Source organism: Salvelinus namaycush, chromosome 11, assembly GCF_016432855.1.
Source record: "Salvelinus namaycush isolate Seneca chromosome 11, SaNama_1.0, whole genome shotgun sequence".
In the NCBI taxonomy this organism is placed as follows: domain Eukaryota; kingdom Metazoa; phylum Chordata; class Actinopteri; order Salmoniformes; family Salmonidae; genus Salvelinus; species Salvelinus namaycush.
In genome coordinates, this window is record NC_052317.1 from 17,989,255 (window position 1) to 18,004,333 (window position 15,079).

At 40.9% G+C, this 15,079-nt stretch overlaps 1 protein-coding gene across 1 annotated transcript in view; it reads right to left on the bottom strand.

Moving 5' to 3' along the window:
* Positions 1-519: 519 nt before the first annotated feature.
* The window catches only part of LOC120055877 (sodium- and chloride-dependent glycine transporter 1-like), a 90,359-nt gene continuing 75,799 nt past the window's right edge, over positions 520-15,079 (bottom strand). The window contains exons 11-14 of the mRNA XM_039003908.1: positions 5,966-6,065; positions 5,745-5,845; positions 5,195-5,365; positions 520-4,899 (exon numbers count right to left, since the gene is read on the bottom strand). Coding sequence (XP_038859836.1) covers positions 4,681-4,899; positions 5,195-5,365; positions 5,745-5,845; positions 5,966-6,065 — 591 coding nt within the window. The 3' untranslated portion in view covers positions 520-4,680. The remainder of the gene's footprint in view (positions 4,900-5,194; positions 5,366-5,744; positions 5,846-5,965; positions 6,066-15,079) is intronic.

Consider the following 15,079-nt stretch of genomic DNA (forward strand, 5'->3'; position numbering starts at 1 on the left):
GTGGGAAACATATCATTATTGGGCTGCCTGTGTAAAGGAAACCTCTGATACTGTAATATATGTTCTAGCTGCAGTCTGGTCAATGTATGTCACTCCTAAAATGAGATATCCTCACGAACAAGTATCTTATCACAGGTAAGTACTCATACTTGTAAAAGGGATGTCGTAATCTCTTTAATATAAAGAATTTGAGTGCTGGCATTGGCTAGTCTTCCACAATGAGACAAGAGGATGTTATATGGTGATTTTCAAGAGACTGATAGAAGACCTGAAAGAGAACAAGACAATATGGTTGAATGCTTTTGAAATGAGTAAACATTTGATCTACATATTCAACCATTTAATGATTGCATTTTGAATAAATATGAATGTATTTGGATAAATGTTCATATGCCTGTAATACATGTTTTATTACGGTTCTGCTTTCTCCAATCTAACGAAAGTGATTACCTGTTCAGAAAGAGAAAACACTGTATGTTGTGTAATCTAGATGGGACATAAACCACACTTGAGTGATCTTTAAAATAGATTTTATTTACCATTTGTAATTGAACAGTTTACGATATACAGCTGACATGACTAAGACAATTCAATGGATTTTGGCCCCAAGGTACAAGAGACATGGTTAGATATATATGATAAAGTACCAGTACTGTGTTCATTTCATTTGTGCTTTATTCTCCCTTATGATAGAATTTACATTGGCATAACATCATGTCTACTCTGCTGACAGTGACAACAGTTTACTCAGACCATTGTAAAGCCTTATTTTAAAACGGAAGTTTGTATTATTAGATATGTTATAAACACATAACTTGATTTAAAGTGCTGAAACAACTTGTAAAAACATGTTTATGAGTAAGAAATGCAGACATCTCTGTGATTGTAGTGAATCACAGAGCAGATCAATCAGTTTTAGTACAGTAAAAGCCTACTATCCGTTTTCAGAATTGCTAACATGTATTCATTTCTTACATTCCATATATATAGAAGACTTTTACTACAGTGATTTCAATATGAGGTGATCAGAAAGGTCAGAAATATATGCATATTCATTCAATGTGTCCTTTTACACTACCTGCTTAGGTTGATCATTATAATGGAAGGGTCTCACCAAATGATAAAATGCCAAGTTAATGAAATAATAATCCCAGTGATCAAAAAAGGAAGATCAAACAAAATCACCCTTTCATACATAGTTCCCCAATACATTGATATTTTGATCTTATGTCATGTTTTGCATTTACAATGTTATTTAGTCTTATTCAGATCCCCATTAGCTGAAGCAGCAGCTACTCTTCCTGGGGCCCGAGCAATGTTGCTGATTATGCTGTTTGATTTCCTTTTCTTTATTTGCCACATAATGCTCGTAAACTACTCCTCCACCAAATTGAAAAGGCCAGTCTGTTTACACAAAAACTTTACAGCACAGTCGCTATATTGTAAACAGATGTGACTGCAGTACAGTACCACAGTGTTCACTTAATACTGTTGGCATTATTACTATGTAAAATAGATTTAACACTTATGTACTGTCAACAGTCATGTAGCTGCAGACATGTCATGTACCTCCAACAGAACATACTGGTAAATGCATTCCTTTGAATTTCAAGTTTCAACCCAAGTTTTTGTTTGGCAATACTTTTGATATCAGCTGGCTTTTAGAACAAGATAAAGGTAGTGTCACTGAACATGGATGATAAAATACATGTTTTTTTTTAGTACAAAAACAAAAGGTCTCTTAAAAAGGTAGTTTGTGTTTTGTTAGATGAAAAAATGGATCGTTACTGATTGATTAGAATTACATGACATCAATACTGACACTATCGTGGTCTAAACATAGTAGTTATCAGTAGGGTATCCACTACACAGAAATACATATTACACTAAACACTGGCTAATTATACTATAAGAAAATAAAAATACACCCAAATAAAAACACACAAACACCAGTCCTCTGATAGAGGAAGAAAATCCGGGGATAGTAGAGACCAAAGGGTTGCAATAGCATGGTGGTTATCCTAACTTACTACTATTATAAAGAAGAGGACTACAAGTCAACAGTTCAACAAGAAGAAGAAATAAAAGTCCTAGAGGACTCCCTAACCTCAGCCGGGCATGTCGAGAATAATTCTGTTATCAAATGATGTCACCAGGGCCATTATATACTAACCCACTTTAGCTCAACCATTTACACCTGCTGTCAACTTCTTATTACCAAAATGATATGTATCCATAGTGTTTCTAACTTTTCAGTTAAAAGTAAAAAAACACATCAGTTAAAAGCAACATCATTATTAATATCCTGTGCTATTGTCATTCCAGGACCACTACTACTCTGCTTTATAACAGATTCAGTAGTGTGGCTGTACTGTGCTTCTGTCATCATAGGAGAACACACTAGTCTGTTTCCATCTGAAGTAAAACTTGAGTCTGTTGGGCTGCATCTAACCTACTGGTGTGCTTGTTTTTTTGTTTAAATAACCAACAACTTTGGGTAGGTCCCAAATGGAACCCTATTCCCCATTACAAAGGCAATAAGAGGCCATGTAGGACAAAATAACCACTACCTACTCCCCTGAGTGTCAGACATGCCTCCTGTTGGACTGCAAGGTTTCGTTTCTATTTTGGACAACGTCTGGATAGCTAACTGTCATGACACTTTTAACACAGTGAAACTGAAGTAAAATGGAAGGAGAACAACTCATATGACAGCAGAAACTGGATTTATGCAGTCAGATAAAGATGTTGAACATTATATACAGTGACGGACTGGTTAAAGAAGAAATACAAAATCTGTAGTTTCACCGAGATACGATGCTCTAGCTCTTTAGCAGCTGCATTGCCAGACTACCTCTCTCCATCAGTGTAGGCCAGGCAAGGACCCAGTGGATTTACAATGTTACCACAGACTGGTCGTTGCCTCACTGCAACACAGATGCAACGTAACAGAGCGGAGACAAATGCCTCAAATTAGATGGAGAGATGGGACTTCTTGACAATTGCCAATTCCAGCAACCTGTGAGAGCACTACTCCCACCCTAAACACAACCACAACAGCATCCTTTCACAAAGTGACTGAAATACATGTCCCTCCCACTCCAACCCCCTAAAATAAAACAATTACCAGTAAAAAATCAAGTCATGGATGAGGAATGGTAAACATTACTGTTATTTCTTAAGATACTGTTGCTTCTTACAACATCAACATGTTTTCCTTATAATTATTTACTATGTTAATTTACAATAATAAAAGATAAAAATAAGAATTCTATAGAGAGAACGATACTATACAACTACATATAAACTACATAATTCAGTAAAGATGACTGAAGTTTTTTTTATTCTCCTGGAGACAAGCTCCATCTCCAGGCCAACCAATGGCCTCTCTCCTTCCTGTTTCCACATCCAATCACACCATTACTTGGCTCAGAGCTTTAAAACGCTTGTAAATACATTTATTTTCCTCTGCAAAGACACCTGCTGATGCAAGTCTCTCAGTTTTGAAAAAGTTAACAAAGACACATACTCCAGCTATGCCACCGAGATATTAAAGTTCATGCATGTTCAACATGTTTTTTGGTAACATGCCTGGTTGGGGCAAATCCTACTTGTGAGTAACAGAGGCTATGAGGCAACACCACTGTGTACTCCCTCCTCGATATGCTAGCTGCTTCGGTCCTCAATCAAATGCTCCCTTCACAAGTGAGATGCGAAAAGTGAGATGCCACATTTCGAGATGCATTTCCCACGGAAATGCTTGGAAGACTAAAAGAGAGATGGCACTTTTTTGTAATGAGTAGCATCCATCCACCCATTTGTTTTTGTGTGTGAACATGTTATGGTTGTCTTTTTCTTAGCTCCCTCTCTAATGTAAAGCCTACCATAATCATAGAAACATTTACTCAGGTATTGAACGTGTTCAGTAAGTAGTAAATTGTTTTGGGACCCTGAGAATGGGCATTGGGAAGTCATGTGCTTCAGTCAGGGTAGCTGTTCAGAATGCTGGAGACCAACATTCTGTGTGTGTTTGGGGAGTTGGTGCTGTAATGTATGTTAGTTGTTTACATCATTGGAAGTACAAGGGCTTAACTGTATAGTTAGTCAAATGAAATATGTGTCAGATCAGTAGCTAAAAAGCCATTGGCTTACTCCAATTTGAGTTGTTCTGGGTAACCCTAAAGCAGCATACGTAACAGTCTGAGTAGTATAGACTATATTGTATTAGAGGGTACTGAGAGTCAAAAGCTATACCGTAGATAAAACAGCAGGAGGGAAAGATCAGTCCCTAGAGTGGTTCCATTCAGATGTCTACAGCACTGACGCAAAGAACACTTGGCCTCCAGCTTTAAATACCCCAGCACTGCCACTAGAAAAGTTGCCAATTCTGCTGGATATCTTTACAGATGAAGGAGAAAAATGTTGTCCCTCCCCTATTGTGCCATGTATTCACAGTGTGTACACACGCCTGCATAATATGGAGAAAAAAAATGCATAATTAAATTATGTTCGAAACAAGAGGTGAAAATCTTTTGGATGACGGCCAATTTCTCTAGAGGTTAGAAATAATAAGCCCTTACAATATGTAAAGGTCTCCAGTGAGCGGGCTCTCCCCCACGTTGCGGTGTGCTGTGGGAAAGGGTGGTTGGGTGGGGACTGGCACTAGCCCAGTGGGGGCCTCTATGCGCTGGGGGTAGTGTTGTGTGCTGTTGAGCCGTTGCTGCCCTGGATGGTGAGGCTGATCTCATCCCTCTTCTCATCCTCCTTCTCCTTCAGCTCCTCTTTCAGGGGACGCACCTCCACCTCTCCCTCTGAGCCTGGGGTGGCGTAGAGGCCTATCCGATGCTCACTCAGGGCCGGGCCCCACTTCACGTCTGGCTTGCACGAATTCTTCAACCGCTGTAAGGGGTGGAGGGTCAGAGGTCAATGTGATGGGAGCGACATAGGTTCATTATGTATTGCTAATTAGAGGCAGGTAAAGCAGTTGGGAAAATGATGTAATGCAAGTTACGTAATAACATAACACCCATCGGGTTCTCCCTTTTACCATCCATTTCATTTAGATCGAGCACCCCTTCGACAAAATGTTCCATTTAACAAACAAAACAAAAATGACACTTTCACCAGTCTTAGAATGCCAACCACATCTGCTTTCCAACACTAAACACAGACAGAGCGCTACTGTGGATTTTACCTCTAAAAATGTGGTTCCCTCAGACTTGGCGATCTTGTAGAGAGCATAGATGGGTATGCAGATGACGGAGGACATGGCCATAAGGAAGCCGATGGCTAGAGACCAGCCGGGGTACACATAGTCGTTGTAGGTGATGGGCTTGTACTGGATCACTGTGAAGATCAGGATGAACTGCAAATATAAAAGACAGAGAGGGACCATTCGTGTCAAGTACGCATAGAGATCCTACAAATCACTAGTCACTCAGTTCTATCTGTAATTCTGTCGACAAGTACATGAAAAGTTTGAAACGGACAAACATTATTGACATTTGCATAAAGAAAGTAAGTACAGTATGCTCATCAAGTTGTGTTCTAGGTCTAGGTCATTCTGGTATTCAGACATATATTTTGTACAACAGGTTTTGTTGAGAACAAGGCAAAAGTGAAAGTGTAGCCATACAAATGAATGACAAGTGTGTGGAATGCAGAGCAGGTGAAGCCTCATAACATGTCAACTCAGGGGCCCTGGAGGGTAGCTACTGGGAACGGGGCTGATGAAATGCTCTTACAGATATGATGATGGGGGACACAAATCTCCAGCAGACCCGGAAGAAGATTGGAGGGGGGAAACCCAGCATCATCTCAACGTCCTTGAAGTATTTCTTGTGTCCTGAACACAAACAGTACAGCTTGTTGTCAGTCATTCAGTTTGATTAGCTTTCACCAATAGCCTTGGCAGAGCATTGTGCACAATAGATATTTATAATCAAGGAAAGACAGTTGGACTCACCATAGACATACATGATGCAGATGCACATGATGCAGGAGATGATAACCAGAGAGAAACTAGCAGCATAGTTATCCATCAGCAGCAGCCAGTAGATCCCAGCCTAAAGACATGAGAGCACAGGTGGAGAATACTAAATCAGTATACATCCTGAATATTTGTGCCCTGGGGAGTATTCACTAGGAACCAGAACGGAAGCAAATGGAACAAAACGGTGAGGGACCTACCTGAATTTGTCCAATAGAAACAACAGTTTTGTTGCAAAACAAAAAGTTTTGCAACTGTTTGGACTAATGATTATACCCCTGAATAATTACGTGTGTGTTTATGTGTGTGTGTGCACATGCATGTATATTAGGGTTGAATGGCGGGAACCCAGTTATCAAGATTTCCCAGCCAAAACAACTCCCTTTTCCCGGGATAAATAACTGCGAGAAACAGATACATTATAATAAATTACTTCTATGAGCTGTTAAATGATATGCGATGTCTGAATCTGGGTTCTCTACGGCCTTCTGCTCTCTGCATGAATCATCAATGCTCAGGGTGGGGACATACCGTCCCTCTCAGTATGGAGCACAGTTCACAATGCATGTAGACATATCTCATCATGGTAGGCCTACATTTGCTACAGCATAGTCTATGCTACAGTAATATAAAGACAGAATGTGCGTCTAATTTACACATTTCCATCTCAGTGGAGGCTGCTGAGGGAAGGACGACTCATAATAATGGCTGGAATAGAGTCAATGGAGTGGTATCAACCACACGGAAACCACGTCTTTGATACCATTCCATTGACTCCAATCCAGACATACACATATTGTTGTTTTAAATCAGTGCACGCGCGAGCACTCTCTGGCAGTCTTTCTTTCTCCATCAAGTCCCTTCAAATTGCATCCAAAATAGATAATCCTGTTCAAGTTTGAGAGGGATATATATATATATATACTAGCCTACCTCTTTCAGGTAATACATTCAATGCAGTATTAGCCTTGTATAATAAGTGTATAATTGTGCATAATAAGCTTCTAACTTATCGCCTCTGACTCTTGCGCAATACGCACAAACCTGTCCTCCGCTAGCCTCTACTTAAATAACACTCCTTAGCTCTTGGAGTCCCATGCAGGAAAAGCTAGACTAGAATAGCTTGCTGGACATTTTTCTTTTTTAGCATTTCTTATCCCGATTTGTTTGCTGAATGTTACATGCCAACAGAACTCACGGGTAGTTTGAAGAGTGAACACGCGATGGCGGTAGGCTATAGCAGTTATTTATTCAGACCCAACCATTCAATCTTTGTGAAGATAAGTGAAAGCAGTCTGCATTTAATTCTAGTCCTATATTATTCAAGCATGTCATTAGAATGATGAAGGACAACAAAACTTATTTCATTTAACTGTTGAAAGTGAGGAATGTATGAAGCAACAATAGAGAGCGAAAGAGAAGGTAGGCTAATAACATTAGGGGAAATATTATATGAAAGGTACAATGCCTTCGGAAAGTATTCAGACCCCTTCCCTTTTTCCACATTTTGTTACGTTACAGCCTTATTCTAATTTTTTTTTTTTTTTTAACTAATCAATCTACACACAATACCCCACAATGACAAAGCGTAGACAGGTTTTTAGCCATTTTAGCAAATGTATTAAAAATAAAAAACAGAAATAACTTATTGACATAAGTATTCAGACCCTTTGCTATGAGACTCAAAATTGAGCTCAGGTGCATACTGTTTCCATTGATCATCCTTGAGATGTTTCTACAACTTGATTGGAGTCCACCTGTGGTGAATTCAATTGATTGGACATGATTTGGAAAGGCACACACCTGTCTATATAAAGCCCCACAGCTGACAGTGCATGTCAGAGCAAAAAGGAATTGAAGGAATTGTCCGTAGAGCTCCGAGACAGCATCGTCTCGGAGCGTACTTTCGAATGCACTGTATATATGCGTCAGCCTACCAATTATACATATATAATATTTCAAAATTAAAATAAAATTCGCTAGCCTATACTTGTAACTTTGTAGGCCGCATGTGCTGCACCAGAATCACATGTTCTCTCCCTGCTTTATTATGGTTTGAAAAATGTGTGTAATTCCAGTCTATATAATACAGTATTTGGTATTTTATTAGGATCCCCATTAGCTGTTACGAACTCTTCCTGGGGTCCACACAAAACATGAAACATGACATAATACAGAACATTAATAGACAAGAACAGAACTACATCAATTAAAAAATGGCACTCATAGCCTACATATCAATACACAAACTACATCTGAATGCATTCAACTGAAATGTGTCTTCCGCATTTAACCCAACCTCTGAATCAGAGCGGTGCGGGGCTGCCTTAATCGACATCCACGTCTTTGGCGCCCGGGGAACAGTGAGTTAACTGCCTGGCTCAGGTGCAGAATGACAGATTTGTACCTTGTCAGCTTGGGGATTCGATCCAGCAATCTTTTCGGTTACTGGCCAAACACTCTAACCACTAGGCTACTATCTAGGTCAAATAGAGTAGAGGCGTTGTGCCGTGCAGTGTTGCTTTATTTGTTTTTGAAACCAGGTTTGCTGTTTATTTGAACAATATAAGATGAAAGAGAGTTCCATGCAATAATGGCCATATACACTGCTCAAAAAAATAAAGGGAACACTTAAACAACACAATGTAACTCCAAGTCAATCACACTTCTGTGAAATCAAACTGTCCACTTAGGAAGCAACACTGATTGACAATAAATTTCACATGCTGTTGTGCAAATGGAATAGACAAAAGGTGGAAATTATAGGCAATTAGCAAGACACCCCCAAAAAAGGAGTGATTCTGCAGGTGGTGACCACAGACCACTTCTCAGTTCCTATGCTTCCTGGCTGATGTTTTGGTCACTTTTGAATGCTGGCGGTGCTCTCACTCTAGTGGTAGCATGAGACGGAGTCTACAACCCACACAAGTGGCTCAGGTAGTGCAGTTCATCCAGGATGGCACATCAATGCGAGCTGTGGCAAAAAGGTTTGCTGTGTCTGTCAGCGTAGTGTCCAGAGCATGGAGGCGCTACCAGGAGACAGGCCAGTACATCAGGAGATGTGGAGGAGGCCGTAGGAGGGCAACAACCCAGCAGCAGGACCGCTACCTCCGCCTTTGTGCAAGGAGGTGCACTGCCAGAGCCCTGCAAAATGACCTCCAGCAGGCCACAAATGTGCATATGTCTGCTCAAACGGTCAGAAACAGACTCCATGAGGGTGGTATGAGGGCCCGACGTCCACAGGTGGGGGTTGTGCTTACAGCCCAACACCGTGCAGGACGTTTGGCATTTGCCAGAGAACACCAAGATTGGCAAATTCGCCACTGGCGCCCTGTGCTCTTCACAGATGAAAGCAGGTTCACACTGAGCACATGAGCACATGTGACAGACGTGACAGAGTCTGGAGACACCGTGGAGAACGTTCTGCTGCCTGCAACATCCTCCAGCATGACCGGTTTGGCGATGGGTCAGTCATGGTGTGGGGTGGCATTTCTTTGTGGGGCCGCACAGCCCTCCATGTGCTCGCCAGAGGTAGCCTGACTGCCATTAGGTACCGAGATGAGATCCTCAGACCCCTTGTGAGACCATATGCTGACACAGGCACATTTGTGGCCTGCTGGAGGTCATTTTGCAGGGCTCTGGCAGTGCACCTCCTTGCACAAAGGCGGAGACAGCGGTCCTGCTGCTGGGTTGTTGCCCTCCTACGGCCTCCTCCACATCTCCTGATGTACTGGCCTGTCTCCTGGTAGCGCCTCCATGCTCTGGACACTACGCTGACAGACACAGCAAACCTTTTTGCCACAGCTCGCATTGATGTGCCATCCTGGATGAACTGCACTACCTGAGCCACTTGTGTGGGTTGTAGACTCCGTCTCATGCTACCACTAGAGTGAGAGCACCGCCAGCATTCAAAAGTGACCAAAACATCAGCCAGGAAGCATAGGAACTGAGAAGTGGTCTGTGGTCACCACCTGCAGAATCACTCCTTTTTTGGGGGTGTCTTGCTAATTGCCTATAATTTCCACCTTTTGTCTATTCCATTTGCACAACAGCATGTGAAATTTATTGTCAATCAGTGTTGCTTCCTAAGTGGACATTTTGATTTCACAGAAGTGTGATTGACTTGGAGTTACATTGTGTTGTTTAAGTGTTCCCTTTATTTTTTTGAGCAGTGTATAATACTGTACACTTTCTTTAATTTATTCTGGATTTGGGGACTGTGAAAATACCTCTGGTGGCATGTCTGGTGGGGTAAGTGTGTGTGTCAGAGCTGTGTGTAAGTTGACTATGCAAACAATTTGGTATTTTCAACACATTGTTTCTTATAAAAAGAAGAAGTGATGCAGTCAGTCTCTCCTCAACTCTTAGCCAAGAGAGACTGGCATGCATAGTATTTATATTAGCCCTCTGATTACAATGCAGATCAAGACATGCAACTCTGTTCTGGGCCAGCTACAACTTAAATAGGTCTTTCCTTGCAGCACTCGACCACACGACTGGACAATAATCAAGATAAGACAAAACTAGAGCCTGCAGGACTTTGATGTTTGGAGTGCGGTGTCATAAAAGCAGAGTATCTCTTTATTACGGACAGACCTCTCCCCATCTTTACAACCATTGAATCTATATGTTTTGACCATGGCAGTTTACAATCTAAAGGTAACACCAAGTAATTTAGTCTTGTTCAACAGCCACACTATTCATTACTAGATTCAGCTGAGGTCTAGAACTTAGGGACTGATTTGTACCAAATACAAAGCTCTTAGTTTTAGAGATGTTCAGGACCAGTTTATTACTGGCCACCCATTCAAAAACAGACTGCAACTCTTTGCTAAGGGTTTCAGTGACTTCATTGGCTGTGGTTGCTGATCCATATATGGTTGAATCATCAGCATACATGGACACACATGCTTTGTTTAATGCCCGTGGCAGGTCATTGGTAAAAATAGAAAAGAGTAGAGGGCCTAGAAAGCTGCCCTGCGGTACACCACACTTTACATTTTTTACATTAGAAAAGCTTCCTTTAAAGAAAACCCTTTGATTTCTATTAGATAGATAGCTCTGAATCCACGATATCGCAGAGGTTGAAAAGCCATAACACATGCGTTTTCTCAACAACAGGTTATGGTCAATAATGTCAAAGGCTGCACTGAAATCTCACAGTACAGCTCCAACAGTCTTCTTATTATAAATGTCTTTCAACCAATCATCAGAGATTTGTATCAGTGCAGTATGTTGAGTGCCCTTCTCTGTAAGCATGCTGAAAGTCTGTTGTTCATTTGTTTACAGAGAAATAGCATTGAATTTGGTCAAACACATTTTTTTCAACAGTTTGCTAAGAGCTGGCAGCAAGCTGATAGGTCTGCTGTTAGAACCAGTAAAGGCTGCTTTACCACTCTTGGGTAGTGGAATGACTTTGGCTTCCCTCCAGGCCTGAGGACAAAGACTTTCCTCTAGGCTCAGATTAAAGATATGACATATAGGAGTGGCTATAGAGTCAGCTACCATCCTCAGTAGCTCTCCATCTAAGTTGCCAATGCCAGGGGGTTTGTCATTATTGATCGATACCAATATTTGTTCCACCTCTCCCACACTAACTTTACAAAAAAAAAAAAAAAATTTTTTTTAATGCATTGTTCATTGTAGCATTTCCTGCCTGAGTTTGCCCACTTTGCTAATGAAGTAGTCTTTTAAATAATTGGTAGTATCAAATGGTTTTGTGATGAATAAGCCATCTAAGTTGAATTGTTGAATTCGTGTTTCTGCCCATAATTTCATTTAAAGTACTTAAAAGTTTTTTTTGATTGTGAAGGATTTTTTTTATGTTTGTGCTTTTCTAATAACCAATTTGACTGGGATCATGCAAGTGACTGATTGATCATGCCTGGGAGGAATTCTCAGTCTCAGAAAGGACGTGTTAAGCTGTATAAGCGATTGGCAGTATGCCCAGAACATTGTTTTGAGAACCGAAGGGGTGTCTCAGTTTCAAGGTCTCAGCTTGAAGAGAGGAAGCGTCGTGAGGTATTGGTCGGTCACATGCATGAACCAAACGTTAATGATGAATTAATTATGGATAATGAATAAGCTAAATCATGCAAATATTACTTGTCTGTGTAAGCAGTATATAAGAGAACTAGCGGGACTGCCCCGGCGGAGCTCCCAACCAGCGTGTACTATGGTGCATTAAGTTTGTTGGAACCTCTCCAGCTTGCTGATAATAAATAATGATTAATTTAATATTGACTTCAGGTGTCCCTGGTGGTAATTTCCACAACACCATTCTTTATATCATTGATCTTGGCTTCATCATACAGTTTATTGTTATTTTCTTTTTGTTGAGTTTAGTCACATCACTTCTCAATTTGCAGTAAGTCAGCCAGTCAGTTGTGCAGCCAGATTTATTAGCTACTACATTTGCCCCATCTCTTTCAACCATACAATTGTTCAATTCCTCGTCAATCCATGGAGCCTTAACAGTTCTAACAGTCAGTGCATGTTTATCAATAATTGGAAGAAGCAATTTCTTAAAATCATCAAGTGCAGCGTCTGGATGCTCCTTATTAATCACATCAGAACAACACATATTTTTAACATCATCCACATAAGAATCACAGCAAAATATTTTGTATGATCTCCTATACACTATTTTAGGCTCAGCTTTCTGAACTTTGGCTTTCCTGGATATAGCCACTATATTGTGATCACTGCATCCAATGGGTATGGATACAGCTTTAGAACAAAGTTCTACAATACTAGTAAAAATGTGATCAATACATCATGTGGATGATCTTGTTCATGTAGTGTTTGTAAACACCCTGGTAGGTTGATTAATAACCTGAACCAGATTACAGGCACTGGTTACAGTAAGAAGCTTCCTCTTGAGTGGACAGCTTGATGAAAACCAGTCAATATTCAGGTCCCCAATAAAGTAGACCTCTCTGTTTACATCACATAAACTATCAAGCATTTCACACCTATTATTAAGATACTGACTGTTAGCACTTGGTGGCCTACAGCAACACCCCAAAAGAAAAGGCTTTAGATGTGCCAAGTGAACCTGCAACCACAACACTTCAATAACACTTGACATAAGATCTTCTCTAAGCATTACAGGGATATGGCTCTGACTATATATAGCAACACCTCCCCTATAAGCATTCCTGTATCTTCTATAGATGTTATATCCTTGTATTGCTACTGCTGTATCATCAAATTAATTATCTAAGTGAGTCTTAGAAATGGTTAATATATTAATGTTATCTGATGTTAGCAAGTTATTGATTTCATTAACCTTATTTCTAAGGCTACATATATTAATATGGGCTATTTTCAGCCCTTTCCTGGGTAGCTTATCAGAGATAGACATAATATGGAAAAGTGCAAACAAAGCAAGAGAAAAGAAATACATTCAGCAGTCAATTAATCAGTTGCTGTGTGTAAGTGTGTGTGCTGCGGGGTTGAAGCTACACACCCATAGGCTTGGCTCTCTCATTCCTTCCAGGTTTTTAGGAGGGATGGTGGACAAAGAGCCTGTCATAGCGAATGTAAGCAAGGTACCCATGCGCTCTGGCATTTTTCATGGCTGGGATAAGTTATTTCCTCTTTTGGCGCACAACTTCCGGATACTACTCGTTGCGGAAGATATACGCTCCTCTCAAGTTCTTGGCTCTTTTCAGAACAGCTACCTTGTCCTTGAACCTCAGGAACTTGACCACTATCGGCCTGGGCCTGACACCTGGGTCGGTGGGGGGGTTTTCCAGTTCTGTGGGCACGCTCCACCTCAATCTTCCTGTAGTCCATCTTCAGTTTCTCCAAGATCATTTCCCTCACTTTGTCCTCAAACTCCGTTCCAGGTCTCATGTGGAGATTCTTCAATTCCGTCCACAACCATGTTGTTCAGTCTTGATTGTCCATCGAGATAATCTTGATTTCTCCATCATTCTTATCACATACAGAACTGATGTTCTCTCTTAATGATTTACAGATTGCTGTCATCTTGCCGTTCTCCTGCTCAAACTCATCGAGCTGAACCTGGGAGAACGGCAAACTGTTCTTCAGGTCCTGGACCTCTTTGGTCAGGTTGTCCATTCTTTTATTAGTTGACTCCACCAGTATTTGGACACTTGAAGCTATGTTCTTGTTGCTGGAACAACTGCTTGTAGAACTATGTTTGTTTGACTAAAAGATCCTTCACCTGTGATAGAGAGACACCACTGTCCTCAACAACAATGGCAATCCAGCCGTCTTTGGTCTTTGTCATGGTAGCAGCGTAGGTTACACGGTTACTCCTCGCAGTTCCAGACAGGGCAGGTCGTAGGGAAGAGTGAAAACAACAACAAACAGCAGGGATCTAGCCAGCCACAAGCCCGGGACAATCCTCGGTCCCAGCCACAATGGCTAACCACATCGCGGGCTGCGTTCAAGCCCTCCAGAAAACACTGCTAGCTTGACAGACAGCTAGCTAGCAGCTAGGCTAGCTGCTACTCCAAACAGCTCCTCAGAACCGGCCTTGGTCGGCAGGAACACAGCGACTTATGCCAACCGCGTCGCAGGATCCACACAGAAGGTAGGTAGCTTGTAATAAACTTCTCAATAGACTTTCAAAACTGTCCAATAGAAAAAACTGAGCTCTCCCTCATTCCGCGTTCAAAAGGAAGTGACAAAATGCATACTAAGAGGACAGTTTAATACAATACAGTGCAGTAATACAGTTCACACTGTATTAGCCTACTGGAGCTAGTTTCATTAATTTACCCAAGAGAGCATATACAGTTGAAGTCGGAAGTTTACATACACCTTAGCCAAATACATTTAAACTCAGTTTTTCACAATTCCTGACATTTAATCAGAGTAAAAATTCCCTTTCTTAGGTCAGTTAGTATCACCACTTTATTTTAAGAATGTGAAATGTCAAAATAATAGTATAGAGAATTATTTATTTCAGCTTTTATTTCTTTCATCACATTCCCAGTGGGTCAGAAGTTTACATACACTCAATTAGTATTTGGTAGCATTGCCTTTAAATTGTTTAACTTGGGTCAAACGTTTCGGCCCATTCCTCCTGACAGAGCTGGTGTAATTGAGTCAGGT